This window comes from Manis pentadactyla, chromosome 8 (genome assembly GCF_030020395.1).
Source record: "Manis pentadactyla isolate mManPen7 chromosome 8, mManPen7.hap1, whole genome shotgun sequence".
Lineage (NCBI taxonomy): Eukaryota > Metazoa > Chordata > Mammalia > Pholidota > Manidae > Manis > Manis pentadactyla.
In genome coordinates, this window is record NC_080026.1 from 84,368,882 (window position 1) to 84,386,200 (window position 17,319).

The 17,319-nt window shown below is 38.8% G+C and overlaps 1 protein-coding gene across 1 annotated transcript in view; it reads right to left on the reverse strand.

The window, feature by feature from the left end:
- The window catches only part of RTKN2 (rhotekin 2), a 91,354-nt gene extending 74,286 nt beyond the window's left edge, over positions 1-17,068 (reverse strand). The window contains 2 exon segments of the mRNA XM_036895093.2: positions 2,835-3,031; positions 16,719-17,068. Of these exon segments, the coding sequence (XP_036750988.2) occupies positions 2,835-3,031; positions 16,719-16,778 (257 nt within the window). The 5' untranslated portion in view covers positions 16,779-17,068.
- Positions 17,069-17,319: the final 251 nt, after the last annotated feature.

The following is a 17,319-nucleotide window of genomic DNA, read 5'->3' on the forward strand; positions in this document are numbered from 1 at the left end:
TTTTTGGGGGCAGAACGGGAGGGGTACTCAGACTTTTAAGTCATCAGGGTTTACATCTAAGCTACATAGTCACTGTATGTAGATAAACAGTTATCTAATATTTCTAAGTCCTAGTTTATAAGTCCTTAATAGAAGTTTATACCTCTGAGTTTATTTGTGAACACAATAGCACAATATCTAGCACCTAGAAAGGCTGTCAGTTAGTAACAACTAACTTGCTAGCATCCTAAACCTTCTTGAATCTTGCTACTCCCTTCCTTTTCAATTTTGGTTTAATCTTCAGCCTCAAATCTCTTCACTGCTCTTGAATAACTCATGTTCATCTTTCACCCTAAGCTTTTATTTTGCTATTTTCCTTTCTTGGAATGCTGCTTTCTTCCAATTCACCTAACCAAACTCTATCCATCCTTCATGATCTAGAAGATTCAGACCCAATTCTTCCATTACATTTTCAATTCTACCATTTCATACTGATTTGATTAGAATCAAATTTTTTGATACTGTTAATTTATTGATATTTTATCATAAAATTTTGTAGAAAGTGGACTAGTGATAGGCAGTAGACTCGTTAAAAAGCTACTTTAACTCTGGTAGCAATGTAAAAACAGAACATTTTTCTACCTTTAAGACTATCAAAACCAAATTAAGGGACAGACTCCTGAGTCTAAAGGTAAAATATTTGACTGCTGATATTCATACTTCTCATATTTTGACAAATTCTGTTCTTTGAATTTGGATATACTACCACAGCACTTAATAAATGTTCTACAAGTAGTAGATATTTGGTAAATATTTAATTGACTAAATGACATAATTTATATTACTTTCTTCAAGGAACTAAAAAAACTATCCTAAGACTATCATTAATCTTTAGATCATTTTTATGTAATAAGAAGGCAAGAACTATAATTTCCAGTTTTATCTGATCATTGACCTCAGATTATATCTGCACATAAAATGAAGTTTAAACCAAAGAATTAACACAGAATATTCAGATTTTTTAAAAGAAATACTTCAATAATTAAGGGAGATAATGGTTTTATATGAAGGACAAACAAACCATGATGTATATAGCATCAAAGCCATTTTCATCTATCAAAGATAATTCACTAAAGAAACTGAAAATCATATACATTTTCAGTTGAGAGTCCCAATATTTTTTCCTATCTTTGTTATATCAATCCAACACAGATTAAGTTTATTTAACATTTTTATAAATCAGCAACTTCAGAAAAGTCGTACTGCCAAATTAAGAAAATGGCCAATTTCCAATTCATTATAAATATTTAAAGAATGACAATATGGAGGGTAGATATGATTCCCAAAGGAATATTCCATATAACTGTGAGAGATATGAATTTATTTAGCCTGACACTTTACATACACCTGTTTCTCAGACTGCTCCACTGAAACAGCCCCCCTTGACAAAATATCCTTACAAGGGCTGGGGAGAAGGAACATATATCCCCATGAATAGCATAACCCCAAATTATGACACAATTTTAAATTTCCCATGCTTTATCTTAAAAACTCATGCTACAAGCTGCGCCATATTGACTCTATGGCTTTACATATTTTCTGACACATAATCATATACTCTCAGTGACACATGTGACCTAGTTTGAGAAGCACTGACTTAAACCAATATATGTCTATCTGAAAAATATTTTCTTGGATTATGATACCAGAATATTTCATTTTATAACATGAGGAATAAATAATAATGAAAATTATTTGACATTTGCTAAGTACTTATTTTGTAAAAGGTATTACATTAGGTTTTTAATATAAAAATTCTTAATAAAATTGTATATAATCTTAATTTTCAAAATGTAAATATTATCATGCCAACTATAAAGAAGGAACTGAGGCACAGGGGATTAAACAGTTCTCCCTAGGCAATATAGCTAATAAATATTAGCCACTTATACACAAGTCTTTATTATATCACAATCTTATCAATATTTTATTTTTACAGAAATCTCTTTTTGACCTGTTTTTTACCTTATTTTCAAGAGTTTAATGAAGGTGCAATGTGAACAGTCCAATGGGCACTAATGTCTATAAAGAAACTTCACTAGCACTAGAGCTTTAAAAGTGATCAACAGTGGGGTATGTAAGATCATTTATATTAAAAAAGAAACCAACATCTAGCCACCAAATTTAGTCAATTCTTAGGTCTAAATAAGACTTAGCATTGTAAACAGGATAGGATGAAAATTTCATACACAAATCCTATACCTAATCCAAAAGGGCAGTGTGAGTGACAGAGAACAAGGACTAGAAGCTACTTACAAATCCTAAGTAACCTCTCATTAGCTTCTGTCACTAGCTAGTTACATGTCTGAGCAAGTCACTTCCTGTCTTATACTTATTCACTATATGAAGGGTATAAGGTTTTACACATTTTTAATTTTGCCACCCACTCATTTCAATTTCTGTACCTAAGTTTCCATTACTTTCAGCTAGTACCTCTTTATTAGAATATTTTCAAGCAATTAAAAAATTTACATTTCTATATACTCATCTATCATTCTTGGTCCTGAATATATTCCCTCAGTTCTTCCTTCTTAACCATCTCATTTTATAAATCTGTAAGTATGGAACACAATACAACTGCTCAGTGAAAACTGCCACCTTAATAGTACATTTACCCTGAGCTCTACTGTCAAAACGTTTATGATATCAGAGGCTACTTCAAGGTATTTATTTTTTAAAAGCTTTGATGATTTGATATTTGACCATATGATTTAATTATATCATGTTTTTAATCCAAACATTTTAATTCAAATATTTAATTACATTAAAAGTCATAGATAAAACATGCTACTAACCATCTTCCAGTCTGATTTGCAACCTGCTCTTTCAATTTCTGTAGCTCCAATGTATAAGCCACTATTCGAGCATTGCATACCATGAGATTCTTTACTGCATGCAAAATCTGATCTTTCTGAGTGCTCAGGGAAAGGAGTTTCCATATTCCTTCTCGCATTCGAATTTCTAGATCTATTTTTTCTTGAATGTTGTAGTCCTTAAAAAAAAGGAGAAAAGTATTTTTAGAAGATTGAATATGCAAAATTGTAACATTTCTTTTTACTCCTAAAGATGTAAAATGTTCTAGATATCATTATAATTTCATAACATATTGGGAAAGTAACAGTTCTGATGTATGACAATATAAAAAATATAGCTATTTTAAAATGTTCTTTTCAAAACCTTAATTTCTTGCCCTTTTAAGAAGTCTTTATAACCTAGCAGATAAACAGAACATAAACAAAGGTGAGACACATTCATATTCTTACCTTAATGGTCAAAGGTTGAACAGCATCTCTCAAATATTCCTGTCCTCTGAGAACCTGAGAATTGTGACGTTATTTGGATATAGAGTTTTGCAGGTGTAATTAGCTAGGATAAGGTCATACTGCATTTGTGTGGGCCCTACATCCAATAACTGGTACCATTATAAGAAAGCCATGTTAAGACTTGCAGACACACACGAGAGAACTCCACATGAAGACAGAAGCAAGGATCAGAGCAATGGTCTACAAGGCCAGCAAACACCAAGGATCGCCACCACCAGAAACAGGAAAGGCAAGGAAAGATTCTTCTCTAGAGCCTTCAACAGGAGCCTGGTCCTGCAGACACTGTGATTTCAGACTATTCAGAATATTACATATTATTCAGATGTATTCTGATAATATTCAGAATATTACATATTATCAGCTGTATTGTGGGGTGACAAGATGTGGTTTGCGACACTAATTTCACCAAGGAAAAAGTTTCTAAAAAAGCAAAAGCTGAATAAAGGATTTAAGGTTTAGCAGCAGGTAGGTAACAGGCTATTGTCATGGTAAGCACAGTAAACAAACCTCAGAAACACACTAAGCACTGTGATTAAAATATGTCAGAAGCTTTAGCTACTGGAACAGAGACTTAGAATATATTTTTGGGTTATCTTTATTTTAGTTTTAAGAGTCACCATAAAACTACTAAGTTAGACAGAGGGGCGGAAGATGGCGGCGTGAGTAGAGCAGCGGAAATCTCCTCCCAAAACCACATATATCTATGAAAATATAACAAAGACAACCCTTCCTAGAATAAAGACCAGAGGACACAGGACAACATCCAGACCACATCCGCACCTGAGAGAACCCAGCGCCTCGCGAAGGGGGTAAGATACAAGCCCCGGCCTGGCAGGAGCCGAGCGCCCATCCCCCCAGCTCCCAGCGGGAGAAGAGGAGTCGGAGCGAGAGGGAGACGGAGCCCAGGGCTGCCGAGCACCCAGCCCCAGCCATCCGGGCCAGAGTGCAGGGCGCTCGATACTAGGAAAACAGGGCAGCAAGAACAGTGAGCAGGCACTGGAGGCTGGGCGACAGAGGACATAAGAAAAGCGCGTGACCATTTTTTTCTTTTTTGCTTTTTTGCTGTTTTGTTTTGGCGAGCGCTTTTTGGAAGTCTTAAAGGGATAGGGACCCCAATACTAGGGAAACAGGGCAGAAAGACCGGTGAGCAGAGGCCTGAGGCTGGCACCGGAGAATAAAGAAAAACGAATGACCACCTTTTTTTTTTTTTTTTTTTTAATTACAAACTTTTTTTTTTTTTTAATTTAAAAATTTTTTTTTCTTTTTTTTTTTGGTGGTCGTTGTTTTGTTTTGGCAGGTGCTTTTTGGAAGTCTTAAAGGGGCAGGGTGGGTCACTTAATCCAGAGGTAGGGAATCCGGGATCTCTGGGCACCCTAACCCCTGGGCTGCAGGGAGCAGGGAGGCCCCTTACGGAGATAAATAGCCTCCCAGCCGCTCCTGCTCCAACGCGACTCCACCATTTTGGAGTAGCTGCCCGAGCCAGGCCACGCCCACAGCAACAGCGGAGATTAACCCCATAGCAGCCGGGCAGGAAGCAGAAACCCTGTCTGCGCGCAGCTGCGCAGCACAAGCCACTAGAGGCCGCTGTTCTCCCAGGAGAGGAGGGCCACAAACCAACAAGAAAGGAAGTCCTTCCAGCCGTCACTCGTCCCAGTTCTGCAGACTATTCCTATCACCATGAAAAGGCAAAGCTACAGGCAGACAAAGATCACAGAGACAACACCAGAGAAGGAGACAGACCTAACCAGTCTTCCTGAAAAATAATTCAAAATAAGAATCATAAGCATGCTGACAGAGATGCAGAGAAATACGCAAGAGAAATGGGATGAAGTCCGGAAGGAGATCACAGATGCCAGAAAGGAGATCGCAGAAATGAAACAAACTCTGGAAGGGTTTATAAGCAGAATGGATAGAATGCAAGAGGCCATTGATGGAATTGAAATCAGAGAACAGGAACGCATAGAAGCTGACAGAGAGAGAGACAAAAGGATCTCCAGGAATGAAACAATATTAAGAGAATTGTGTGACCAATCCAAAAGGAACAATATCCGTATTATAGGGGTCCCAGAAGAAGAAGAGAGAGGAAAAGAGATGGAAAGTATCTTAGAAGAAATAATTGCTGAAAACTTCCCCACACTGGGGGAGGAAGTAATCGAACAGACCACGGAAATACACAGAACCCCCAACAGAAAGGATCCAAGAAGGGCAACACCAAGACACATAATAATTAAAATGGCAAAGATCAAGGACAAGGAAAGAGTGTTAAAGGCAGCTAGAGAGAAAAAGGTCACCTATAAAGGGAAACCCATCAGGCTAACGTCAGATTTCTCAACAGAAACCCTACAGGCCAGAAGAGAATGGCATGATATATTTAATACAATGAAACAGAAGGGCCTTGAACCAAGGATACTGTATCCAGCACGACTATCATTCAAATATAACGGTGGGATTAAACAATTCCCAGACAAACAAAAGCTGAGGGAATTTGCTTTCCACAAACCACCTCTACAGAACATCTTACACAGACTGCTCTAGATGGGAGCACTCCTAGAAAGAGCACAGCACAAAACACCCAACATATGAAGAATCGAGGAGGAGGAACAAGAAGGGAGAGAAGAAAAGAATCTCCAGACAGTGTATATAACAGCTCAATAAGCGAGCTAAGTTAGGCAGTAAGATACTAAAGAGGCTAACCTTGAACCTTTGGTAACCACGAATTTAAAGCCTGCAATGGCAATAAGTACATATCTTTCAATAGTCACCCTAAATGTTAATGGGTTGAATGCACCAATCAAAAGACACAGAGTAACAGAATGGATAAAAAAGCAAGACCCATCTATATGCTGCTTACAAGAAACTCACCTCAAACCCAAAGACATGTACAGACTAAAAGTCAAGGGATGGAAAAACATATTTCAAGCAAACAACAGTGAGAAGAAAGCAGGGGTTGCAGTACTAATATCAGACAAAATAGACTTCAAAACAAAGAAAGTAACAAGAGATAAAGAAGGACACTACATAATGATAAAGGGCTCAGTCAAACAAGAGGATATAACCATTCTAAATATATATGCACCCAACACAGGAGCACCAGCATATGTGAAACAAATACTAACAGAACTAAAGGGGGATATAGACTGCAATGCATTCATTCTAGGAGACTTCAACACACCACTCACCCCAAAGGATAGATCCACTGGGCAGAAAATAAGTAAGGACACGGAAGCACTGAACAACACAGTAGAGCAGATGGACCTAATAGACATCTATAGAACTCTACATCCAAAAGCAGCGGGATATACATTATTCTCAAGTGCACATGGAACATTCTCCAGAATAGACCACATACTAGGCCACAAAAAGAGCCTCAGAAAATTCCAAAAGATTGAAATCCTACCAACCAACTTTTCAGACCACAAAGGCATAAAACTAGAAATAAACTGTACAAAGAAAGAAAAGAGGCTCACAAACACATGGAGGCTTAACAACACGCTCCTAAATAATCAATGGATCAATCACCAAATCAAAATGGAGATCCAGCAATATATGGAAACAAATGACAACAACAACACTAAGCCCCAACTTCTGTGGGACACAGCAAAAGCAGTCTTAAGAGGAAAGAATATAGCAATCCAAGCATATTTAAAAAAGGAAGAGCAATCCCAAGTGAATGGTCTAATGTCACAATTATCGAAATTGGAAAAAGAAGAACAGATGAGGCCTAAGGTCAGCAGAAGGAGGGACATAATAAAGATCAGAGAAGAAATAAATAAAATTGAGAAGACTAAAACAATAGCAAAAATCAATGAAACCAAGAGCTGGTTCTTTGAGAAAATAAACAAAATAGATAAGCCTCTAGCCAGACTTATTAAGAAGAAAAGAGAGTCAACACAAATCAACAGTATCAGAAACGAGAAAGGAAAAATCACGACGGACCCCACGGAAATGCAAAGAATTATTGGAGAATACTATGAAAACCTATATGCTAACAAGCTGGGAAACCTAGGAGAAATGGACAACTTCCTAGAAAAATATAACCTTCCAAGATTGACCCAGGAAGAAACAGAAAATCTAAACAGACCAATTACCAGCAACAAAATTGAAGCGGTAATCAAAAAACTACCAAAGAACAAAACCCCCGGGCCAGATGAATTTACCTCGGAATTTTATCAGACATACAGGGAAGACATAATACCCATTCTTCTTAAAGTTGTCCAAAAAATAGAGGAGGAGGGGATACTCCCAAACTCATTCTATGAAGCTAACATCACCCTAATACCAAAACCAGGCAAAGACCCCACCAAAAAAGAAAACTACAGACCAATATCCCTGATGAACGTAGATGCAAAAATACTCAACAAAATATTAGCAAACCGAATTCAAAAATACATCAAAAGGATCATACACCATGACCAAGTGGGATTCATCCCAGGGATGCAAGGATGGTACAACATTCGAAAGTCCATCAACATCATCCACCACATCAACAAAAAGAAAGACAAAAACCACATGATCATCTCCAAAGATGCTGAAAAAACATTTGACAAAGTTCAACATCCATTCATGTTAAAAACTCTCAGCAAAATGGGAATAGAGGGCAAGTACCTCAACGTAATAAAGGCCATCTATGATAAACCCACAGCCAACATTATATTGAACAGCGAGAAGCTGAAAGCATTTCCTCTGAGATCGGGAACTAGACAGGGATGCCCACTCTCTCCACTGTTATTTAACATAGTACTGGAGGTCCTAGCCACGGCAATCAGACAAAACAAAGAAATACAAGGAATCCAGATTGGTAAAGAAGAAGTTAAACTGTCACTATTTGCAGATGACATGATACTGTACATAAAAAACCCTAAAGACTCCACCCCAAAACTACTAGAACTGATATCGGAATACAGCAAAGTTGCAGGATACAAAATCAACACACAGAAATCTGTGGCTTTCCTATATACTAACAATGAACCAACAGAAAGAGAAATCAGGAAAACAACTCCATTCACAATTGCATCAAAAAAAATAAAATACCTAGGAATAAACCTAACCAAAGAAGTGAAAGACTTATACTCTGAAAACTACAAGTCACTCTTAAGAGAAATTAAAGGGGACACTAACAGATGGAAACTCATCCCATGCTCGTGGCTAGGAAGAATTAATATCGTCAAAATGGCCATCCTGCCCAAAGCAATATACAGATTTGATGCAATCCCTATGAAACTACCAGCAACATTCGTCAATGAACTGGAACAAATAATTCAAAAATTCATATGGAAACACCAAAGACCCCGAATAGCCAAAGCAATCCTGAGAAAGAAGAATAAAGTAGGGGGGATCTCACTCCCCAACTTCAAGCTCTACTATAAAGCCATAGTAATCAAGACAATTTGGTACTGGCACAAGAGCAGAGCCACAGACCAATGGAACAGACTAGAGAATCCAGACATTAACCCAGACATATATGGTCAATTAATATTTGATAAAGGAGCCATGGACATACAATGGCGAAATGACAGTCTCTTCAACAGATGGTGCTGGCAAAACTGGACAGCTACATGTAGGAGAATGAAACTGGACCATTGTCTAACCCCATATACAAAAGTAAACTCAAAATGGATCAAAGACCTGAATGTAAGCCATGAAACCATTAAACTCTTGGAAGAAAACATAGGCAAAAACCTCTTAGACATAAACATGAGTGACCTCTTCTTGAACATATCTCCCCGGGCAAGGAAAACAACAGCAAAAATGAGTAAGTGGGACTATATTAAGCTGAAAAGCTTCTGTACAGCAAAAGACACCATCAATAGAACAAGAAGGATCCCTACAGTATGGGAGAATATATTTGAAAATGACACATCCGATAAAGGCTTGACGTCCAGAATATATAAGGAGCTCACACGTCTCAACAAACAAAAAACAAATAACCCAATTAAAAAATGGGCAGAGGAACTGAACAGACAGTTCTCCAAAAAAGAAATACAGATGGCCAACAGACACATGAGAAGATGCTCCACATCGCTAATTATCAGAGAAATGCAAATTAAAACTACAATGAGGTATCACCTCACACCAGTAAGGATGGCTGCCATCCAAAAGACAAACAACAACAAATGTTGGCGAGGCTGTGGAGAAAGGGCAACCCTCCTACACTGCTGGTGGGAATGTAAGTTAGTTCAACCATTGTGGAAAGCAGTATGGAGGTACATCAAAATGCTCAAAACAGACTTACCATTTGACCCAGGAATTCCACTCCTAGGAATTTACCCTAAGAACGCAGCAATCAAGTTTGAGAAAGACAGATGCACCCCTATGTTTATTGCAGCACTATTTACAATAGCCAAGAATTGGAAGCAACCTAAATGTCCATCAATAGATGAATGGATAAAGAAGATGTGGTACATATACACAATGGAATACTACTCAGCCATAAGAAAAGGGCAAATCCAATCATTTGCAGCAACATGGATGGAGCTGGAGGGTATTATGCTCAGTGAAACAAGCCAAGCGGAGAAAGAGAAATACCAAATGATTTCACTTTTCTGTGGAATATAAGAACAAAGGAAAAACTGAAGGAACAAAACAGCAGCAGAATCACAGAACTCAAGAATGGACTAACAGGTACCAAAGGGAAAGGGACTGGGGAGGATGGGTGGGTAGGAAGGGATAAGGGGGGTGAAGTAGGGGGGTATTAAGATTAACATGCATGGGGGGGTAGGAGAAAAGGGAGGGCTGTACAACACAGAGAAGGCAAGTAGTGATTCTACAACATTTTGCTATGCTGATGGACAGTGACTGTAAAGGGGTTTATAGGGGAGACCTGGTGTAGGGGAGAGCCTAGTAAACATAATATTCGTCATGTAAGTGTAGATTAGTGATACCAAAAACAAAGCAAAAAAAAAAAAAAAAAAGGGCAGTTCCTGTGTGGTAACCTCCAACGAGTTCTACACAAGGGTATAAAGGGCATATAAAAGTGTAGGCAAAGGGTCTGTTTGTGTTTATACAGAGGATCAAAGCCTAATTGGGCTACCCCGAAAATGAACTAAGATACGATATGAAAAAGAACTTCCAACATCTGCACTCTCTGGAAGACTCATGCCAGAAGATGATCATCAAAAAACCCCAACAAAGATCCACGCACTGCTACAGCTGTAGATGCACTCATCTCACCAGCTCCTGGACTTGCCATGGGAATGAGGAAGGAGATATCTAAGCTGGTCTGTGCATACAGTAAAACAACAAATTTGACTGGATCTATACTGTTGGAACTCAACCAAGAATTTGGAGAAGTGCAAATTGTAGCGCTCCAAAGTCTTACAGCTACAGACTATTTACTGTTAAAAGAACATATGGCATGTGAACAGTCCCCAGGAATGGGTTGTTTTGTCTGATTTCTCTCAGACTGTTCAAGTTCAGTTGGACAATATCCACCATGTCATAGATAAGTTTTCACAAATGCCTAGGGTGCCTAACTGGTTTTCTTGGTTTCACTGGAGATGGCTGGTAATTACAGATATGCTTTAGTTATGTAACTATACTCCTATTATGTTAATGTGTGTGCGCAATTTAAGTAGTAGCTTAAAACCTATACATGCTGAAGTTACTCTACAAGAAGATATGTCAAAGAAATAATCAATCTTCCCATGTTTTCTTCCGCCTGCTACTTCTATAGCTTTTCTTCTTCCTTCCTAATTACAACCCTTAAATAGAATTCGTGCCTCATATCAAATTTACCGAGTATCATAATTCTTCCAAGTGGTAAAGATACCTCAAGACAAATGCTGGGCATAGAAGCCACAGGGCATAAATATGCAAAGAAGTAAAAAGCTAACCTTTTCAAACAATAAGGCTTCCCTCTCACTTACCAACTTCACATTTCCCTGTATGGCCCCGGAAGATGACTGGTTAGCCAGAGACGGGTAAGATTCCTCAAGGGAGGAACAACCTAAGACAGGCACAGTCACAGGGGGGCCATCAGGTGAGAAATTGGGGATCAACAGAGTTGAGGCTTAGAACCTCACCCCCCCTGTTCTGAGAGAAATCTTCTGCATATGTGGATGTTTTATTGCCCTGGTCTAGCTTGGATTAACACATAGTCTACAGGCACACACCTGATCATCTACATTTGCTCTCTTACAACACTAAACTATGTTTTCTACCTTTATCTTGTATCTACCTACCACTTCAGCATTTTATTAAAAATCATAATAATAAAGAGAGAAATGTGGTATCCACATATAAATCAAGTATAAAAACCAAATGAGTATTCATATTTGAACTGACTGTTTAGAGTTCATAATGCATGAGCAAAACCAAAAGTTTCTGTGATGACTGCCCTTGTACTGTTCACTATGTAACTTATTCATTATGTAAGAATTTGTTCTCCATGTAAGAACTTGTTTGTTATGCCTCAGAAGATTGGAGACTGACGAAAATTAGGCTTGGGGTGGATTAATGATTGTGCATTGAGCATTGACTCCCGTATACAGAATTTTATTGTCGTTAACAACCATTTGATCAATAAATATGAGACAAAAAAAAAAAAAAAAAAAAAAAGGACAGACTTCCAATGGTAAAATAAATAAGTAACCAGGATGTAATGTATAGCATAAGGAATATAGTCAAGATATTGTAACAGCTTGGTAGGGTGATAGCTGGAACTTAGAATTATGTATATAAATGTTCTACCACCGTGTTGTACACTTGAAACTAATGTAATGTAATACTGTGCATCAACTACCGTTCAATAAAAAATAATTATTTATAAAAACAAAAAAAAAACTACTAAGTTATTTTAGTTCTGAAAGTCTTTTATTCCATATAACAGTCTTGTAATGGCCTGGATCTATATACAAGTTTCATATGTAACATTAAAATTCTATTAACTGAAACACTGTTCTCATTTGATTCACAGTGGTTCTTTAAAAATTATAAATCATCAGATGCTCTTTACTATATTACAAACACATAATAATGCTCCAGTATGTCTATTTCTAAAAGTAAAGCGACCATCCTGGCATCTGTGGCAAAAAAAAAAAGAACACTAAAATTCACCTTTTCATTGGGTCAAAATCTGTATCAAAAAACGTGAATCGGACTCTAAATACAAAGTTCCAGATACTATAAAGACAATCTTTTCAAAAACAAACTCTGAAGGTTAGGACAACAATAGCCTATGAAGACTACCCAAAAAGAGAAACTTCAGATTATTTAACTTAACTGTTCAGATCAATCAAATGTACAATTCACATGCAGAAAACAGATCTGTTTAATTACTTTCTGTAATTACATCATGTAATCACCCATAAAAACCTTTAGTAGTATAACTCAAAACTGGTATACTATATAAATGTAGTCATTTGCTGGTTTTCCTTCTTTACACATGGCTGAATTTCACAACTCCATATCATCATTTTATGACTTGTCAGCCCCAAAGAAAAGTCTTCTTTAATGTGATTAATAATTAATTGTAAAAATTATCTGTGTAACCCATTATGTCTATAGACTTACTCTGGCAGGCTGGTTAGTACTGGGGAGTGCACATAGGGTGCAACTCGAAGCTGGGCTGAATAGATTTATACCACAACTCAAATATAAACAAATACCATCTGGTGCCATTAAATTCAATTTTGTTTTCTAAATGCTACAGTGAGGCAGCCAGTGAAAATAGTACAGCGGGTCTTAAAGCTGGCTGCACACTAGAATCACCTTGAGCGGACTTATAATGTACCACCCCCAAAACAATTAGGACCTCTGGAGATGGAGCCTGAGCATGTTGTTTTAAGTTCTTCTGATGACTGAAGGCACAGACTGGGTAGAGGACTACACTACTGCACGGCTACTTGAAATTCACAGCAATCTGGAAAGTTGCAACAACCTTAAGGAACCAGCAGATGGCCACAGCCACATTAAGGAATAAATTTGGACTAAAGAGTTTTCATTTTGAAAATAAAGATTGCATTCTCTTCATCACTTACTGATAAAGACTTATAAAATTATAGAGGCTTGGGAAATAGTGGGAAAAGGAAATGTAAAGTCACGATTTTTAAAAAACCTTATTTGTAATAGTAAATATTCATTAAGGAAATGGGATATTTAGCAGATATTAACATTAGAATTCTATTCTTTAGAGCAGGAATCAGCGAACTATAGCCTGGCTTAGCCCTGTTTTTGTTGTACTGAAGCATAGTCATGCCCATTTGTATTATCTATGGCTACTTCCAAGCTACAATGGCAGAGTTCAGTAGGAATAATGTGGCTTAGAAAGCTTAAAATATTTACTATCTATCCTTTTACAGAAATAGTTTGCTGATCCTTAAACCAGCCAAATTAACATTTAAAGTAAACTACGACCTTAATTCCTCTGCTCTACAGTGAGTAGATGCGGATCTGGGAGGGCTGACATAAGAGGGATAAATTTTTAAGTGAATGTATGCTTTTGAATGTAGTCAGGGTCAAAAGAGCTATTGTGTTAGCCAGTTTTGTGTTCTTCATGCAACTTCTCTCAGGACACATCTCTACTTTACACACAGAGAAAACTGCTTTGGTCAAGATAAGCCACTCTCGGCAAGAAAGGCTTTATGGAGTCACAGGACGTATCTTTAGTTAGTAAGGGGTCCAGAACACTCCTAGACTAGGTGTTGACGTCTAGTGCTCTCCAGGGAGAACAATGCTTTTGTGATGAGGGCACCCAGTGAACATTCAAAGGTGATGTTTACTGACCTCAGAGAGGACGAGAGCTCAGGAGCTCAACACCATCACGGCTGCTGCCTCAGCCACACTGGCAGAGTCAAGACTGATTAGGGCCTATGACAAAAAAGCTTCTTTCCCTGGACTCATCCCTCTAGACGTGTTTGAATCCAAGTCTCCAGGAAGAGTGGAGAATGCGGAGAAAACCATCGTCTTGCTATTTCTTCTGAGTAAGGGCTTGCTTGTAATGAAGTCAAACAGAAGGCTATGGCACTATCTTGATCTTGCAGACCAAGTTAGACTGATAAAAATAAATAGGGCAAAGTGAAAAATGAAATTGAGAGATGCTTTAAAAGTGAAAATCTAGAGCCTCTGGGCTCTGAAAACTAGACAGTGATCATTAAACCTGGCTTGAGTCTCTGTTTAAAAAAAAAGTGAAAATCTAAATTATGCAGAAAACAGAACATGCTAGCTTTTAAGAGTCAGAATGGCAGAAAGGAAGTGCAAAGAAAATGGCCTTAGTGTTGGAATTAAGCAGTGACTTAAAACAAAATGAAGTTGGGCTGCTGGTAGAACATCTGTAGTAATCCTAATATAAACTATCACCCACTTAATGCACACAGTTATACCATGTTAGCTAGGAAACCAAGATGAAAAAGAAGACTGCAATAGAATATACAGTAAACATTCTTCTAAGATAAATTATACATATTCTAAATACTGTTCACATACAGAAAAAGTCTGGAAATTGTTAACAGTGGTCATTCTGATGAATGGAATTAAAGAATTCTTAAGTTCATGTTTCTGCATATGTTTACTTTTCTGCAATGCTATAGTACCACTTCTTAAATTTTACTTTTTTAAAATTTCAAAAGCTTAAACATTTATAAGAAAAGGTAAGAGGCTGCTCCAACTGCTCAGATATATAGGACAAAAGACAGCAAAAAAAAAGTCATCTCTCAAGCACGTTCTGAGTGTTAGGTGCTGTGCTAAGTACTTTAAGGAAATTCTCTAAGTCCAACAACTGGAATGGCCCTTTTTGCCCATTCTACAACTGTGGAAATGATTTAGAAAAGACAGTTAACTTATTTAAGGTTGTATAACAAGAAGAGGTGGATTTGACCTTAATCTGACTCCAAAGCCAACATTCTATACTGTGAGTAGTCACAAATGACTCTAAAGTTTGAGTAGAGGTGTTTCACTAGTGTATGACCACCTAGAAATCTTCGGTCCTATCCCTATTAGATGGTAGATTCATTAATGTCAAAGAAAATACAACAAATAAAAATTCAGAATTAGTTCATCAATGACCTGTAATATTTCTGTTAGGTTGTAATCTATTACTATTTTGCCATTTTTCTCCAAGTTCCAAACACAAACTATTCCACAAATCAATCATTTGAGTTTCTTGCTGCCTAAGAAATCATTAAGTATTATACCTTCCCATATGTAAATAATCCAGCCCTTCTGTATATTTAAATAGCTAAACTTATTTCATGACCTTATACTCTTGCCCTTTTGTCGCCATTCCTAATTACTGCTGCACACAGCTCAACAAACATATCTGAACAGCTACACTGACACCTAGATGATATGTGCAAGAGCATCAACAGATCAAGTCACCAGAAATCAAGACTTTGTTCAATCAGGAGAGCCAAAGTACATGACAGCATAGAACAGAAAAGAAGTACTTTACATCAAAATGTTTGACATTTTTGTAAATGCTGGCATAAAACAGCATAAATTACTGATAAAGAGTTACTGGATTTTTTTGCATAATGATTCCTAATGTCTTGCTTTGTTTTTCACAGAATTACTGAAGACTTCCTAACAAATCTGTGTCTGCTGAGGTTTCTAAAAAAGGTATAAGTTTTCTAAGCAAAGATAACAGGTTGGAAATTGCTAATATTCCACCAATTTTGACCTACAAAACTGGTCATTTCATATGGCTTAGCCTACTTGAAAAGTAGGAAAAAAAGAAGGTGGAGATTAAAATGGAAGATCCAGTTTAAAGACATCAGAGTTTTCCTTTAAGTCCTTCAAGTTATAGTTAAGCATGGAAAGTATATTTTAATAACCGATTTTGCCAAGAAATAACATCGATCTATATTAAGTAAAAAAAGTTTCCTAACACATTTTACATGGCTAAATAGCAAACTTCAAACTTCTCTCCTATTCAATTCAAAAAGAATCCAAGAAGACAACTTTTTCTGAAGTTGAGATTGCAGTTTACTTCTCCGCCCCGCCCCCTCAAGTTTGTGTTGTGTGTAGACTCCAGTAATTGTACTTTCCACCAAATCTAGTAATAATCGGACTGTCCTCAATCGGCCTCGGTAGGCTTCTAGAAAATCCTCAGTGTCCCATTTCCCCGGGGTCACCTACGCTTGCAAAAACACCGACTATGCAAGCGGCGGCGGACAGGTGCGCCCGGAAACGCACGGCGGGACTCGGCATCGCTTCCCCCTCCCGCCGGTTTCCTCCCTGAGAGATCCAGGAGAGGCCAGGACGCGGGGGATTTCCGAGCTCCATTCGGTCACAGGAGAGCAGTCTCCTAGTCCCTCCCTTTGTTTCTGGCAACGGCTGAATACGGACGCGGAGTGGGGGCTTTCCCGACGACGAGACCAAACGGCGGCGGAGGACCTGGCGCCTGGCCCCGTCCTCACCCACCTGTTGGACGGGAAGCCCCGCCGGGGCTAGCTCCGCACCGCCCAAGGCCGGCAGCTCCATCTCCAGCGCCAGCGCCAGCGCCGGGGCTGCCGCCACGCCCCCAGAGGTAAGATTTGAAAAGCCCGCCCCGAGCTGGGCCGCGGAGGACGCCAACCGCCGTCCCGGCCGTACCAAGTCCGGGCACAGGAGAGGGGCCGCAAGTGACGGGCGTCGGCGCGCGCACGCGCAGTGGCCGAGCCCCGCGCCCCTGGACCCCCTCGCAGGAGGCACCAGGGTTTTCAGTGCGGCTGGGGAATGGGGAGCGGCGTGCACTTTTAAGGCGCTGATGGGGCCGTGGGCGGGGCCGTGGGAAAGCGCTGGCCACTGAACGCACCCGACCCGGCGCAGGCTTTAGGCAAGTGGTTTTCGAGACACGCCCGTTGCTCGGGGTACTCTATGTCTGCATCCCAGCGTAGGCCCTCCAGAGTCCGAGTGCCACTAACTCGGGGCTGCAGTCCCTGGGCTCCCACAGACAGGTCAGAGACACTTGGTGTCGCTCCCAGGAACCAAATGGCACTGCTGTCTGCACTCACTTCACACCGTGGAGTGTTGTCACCCAGGG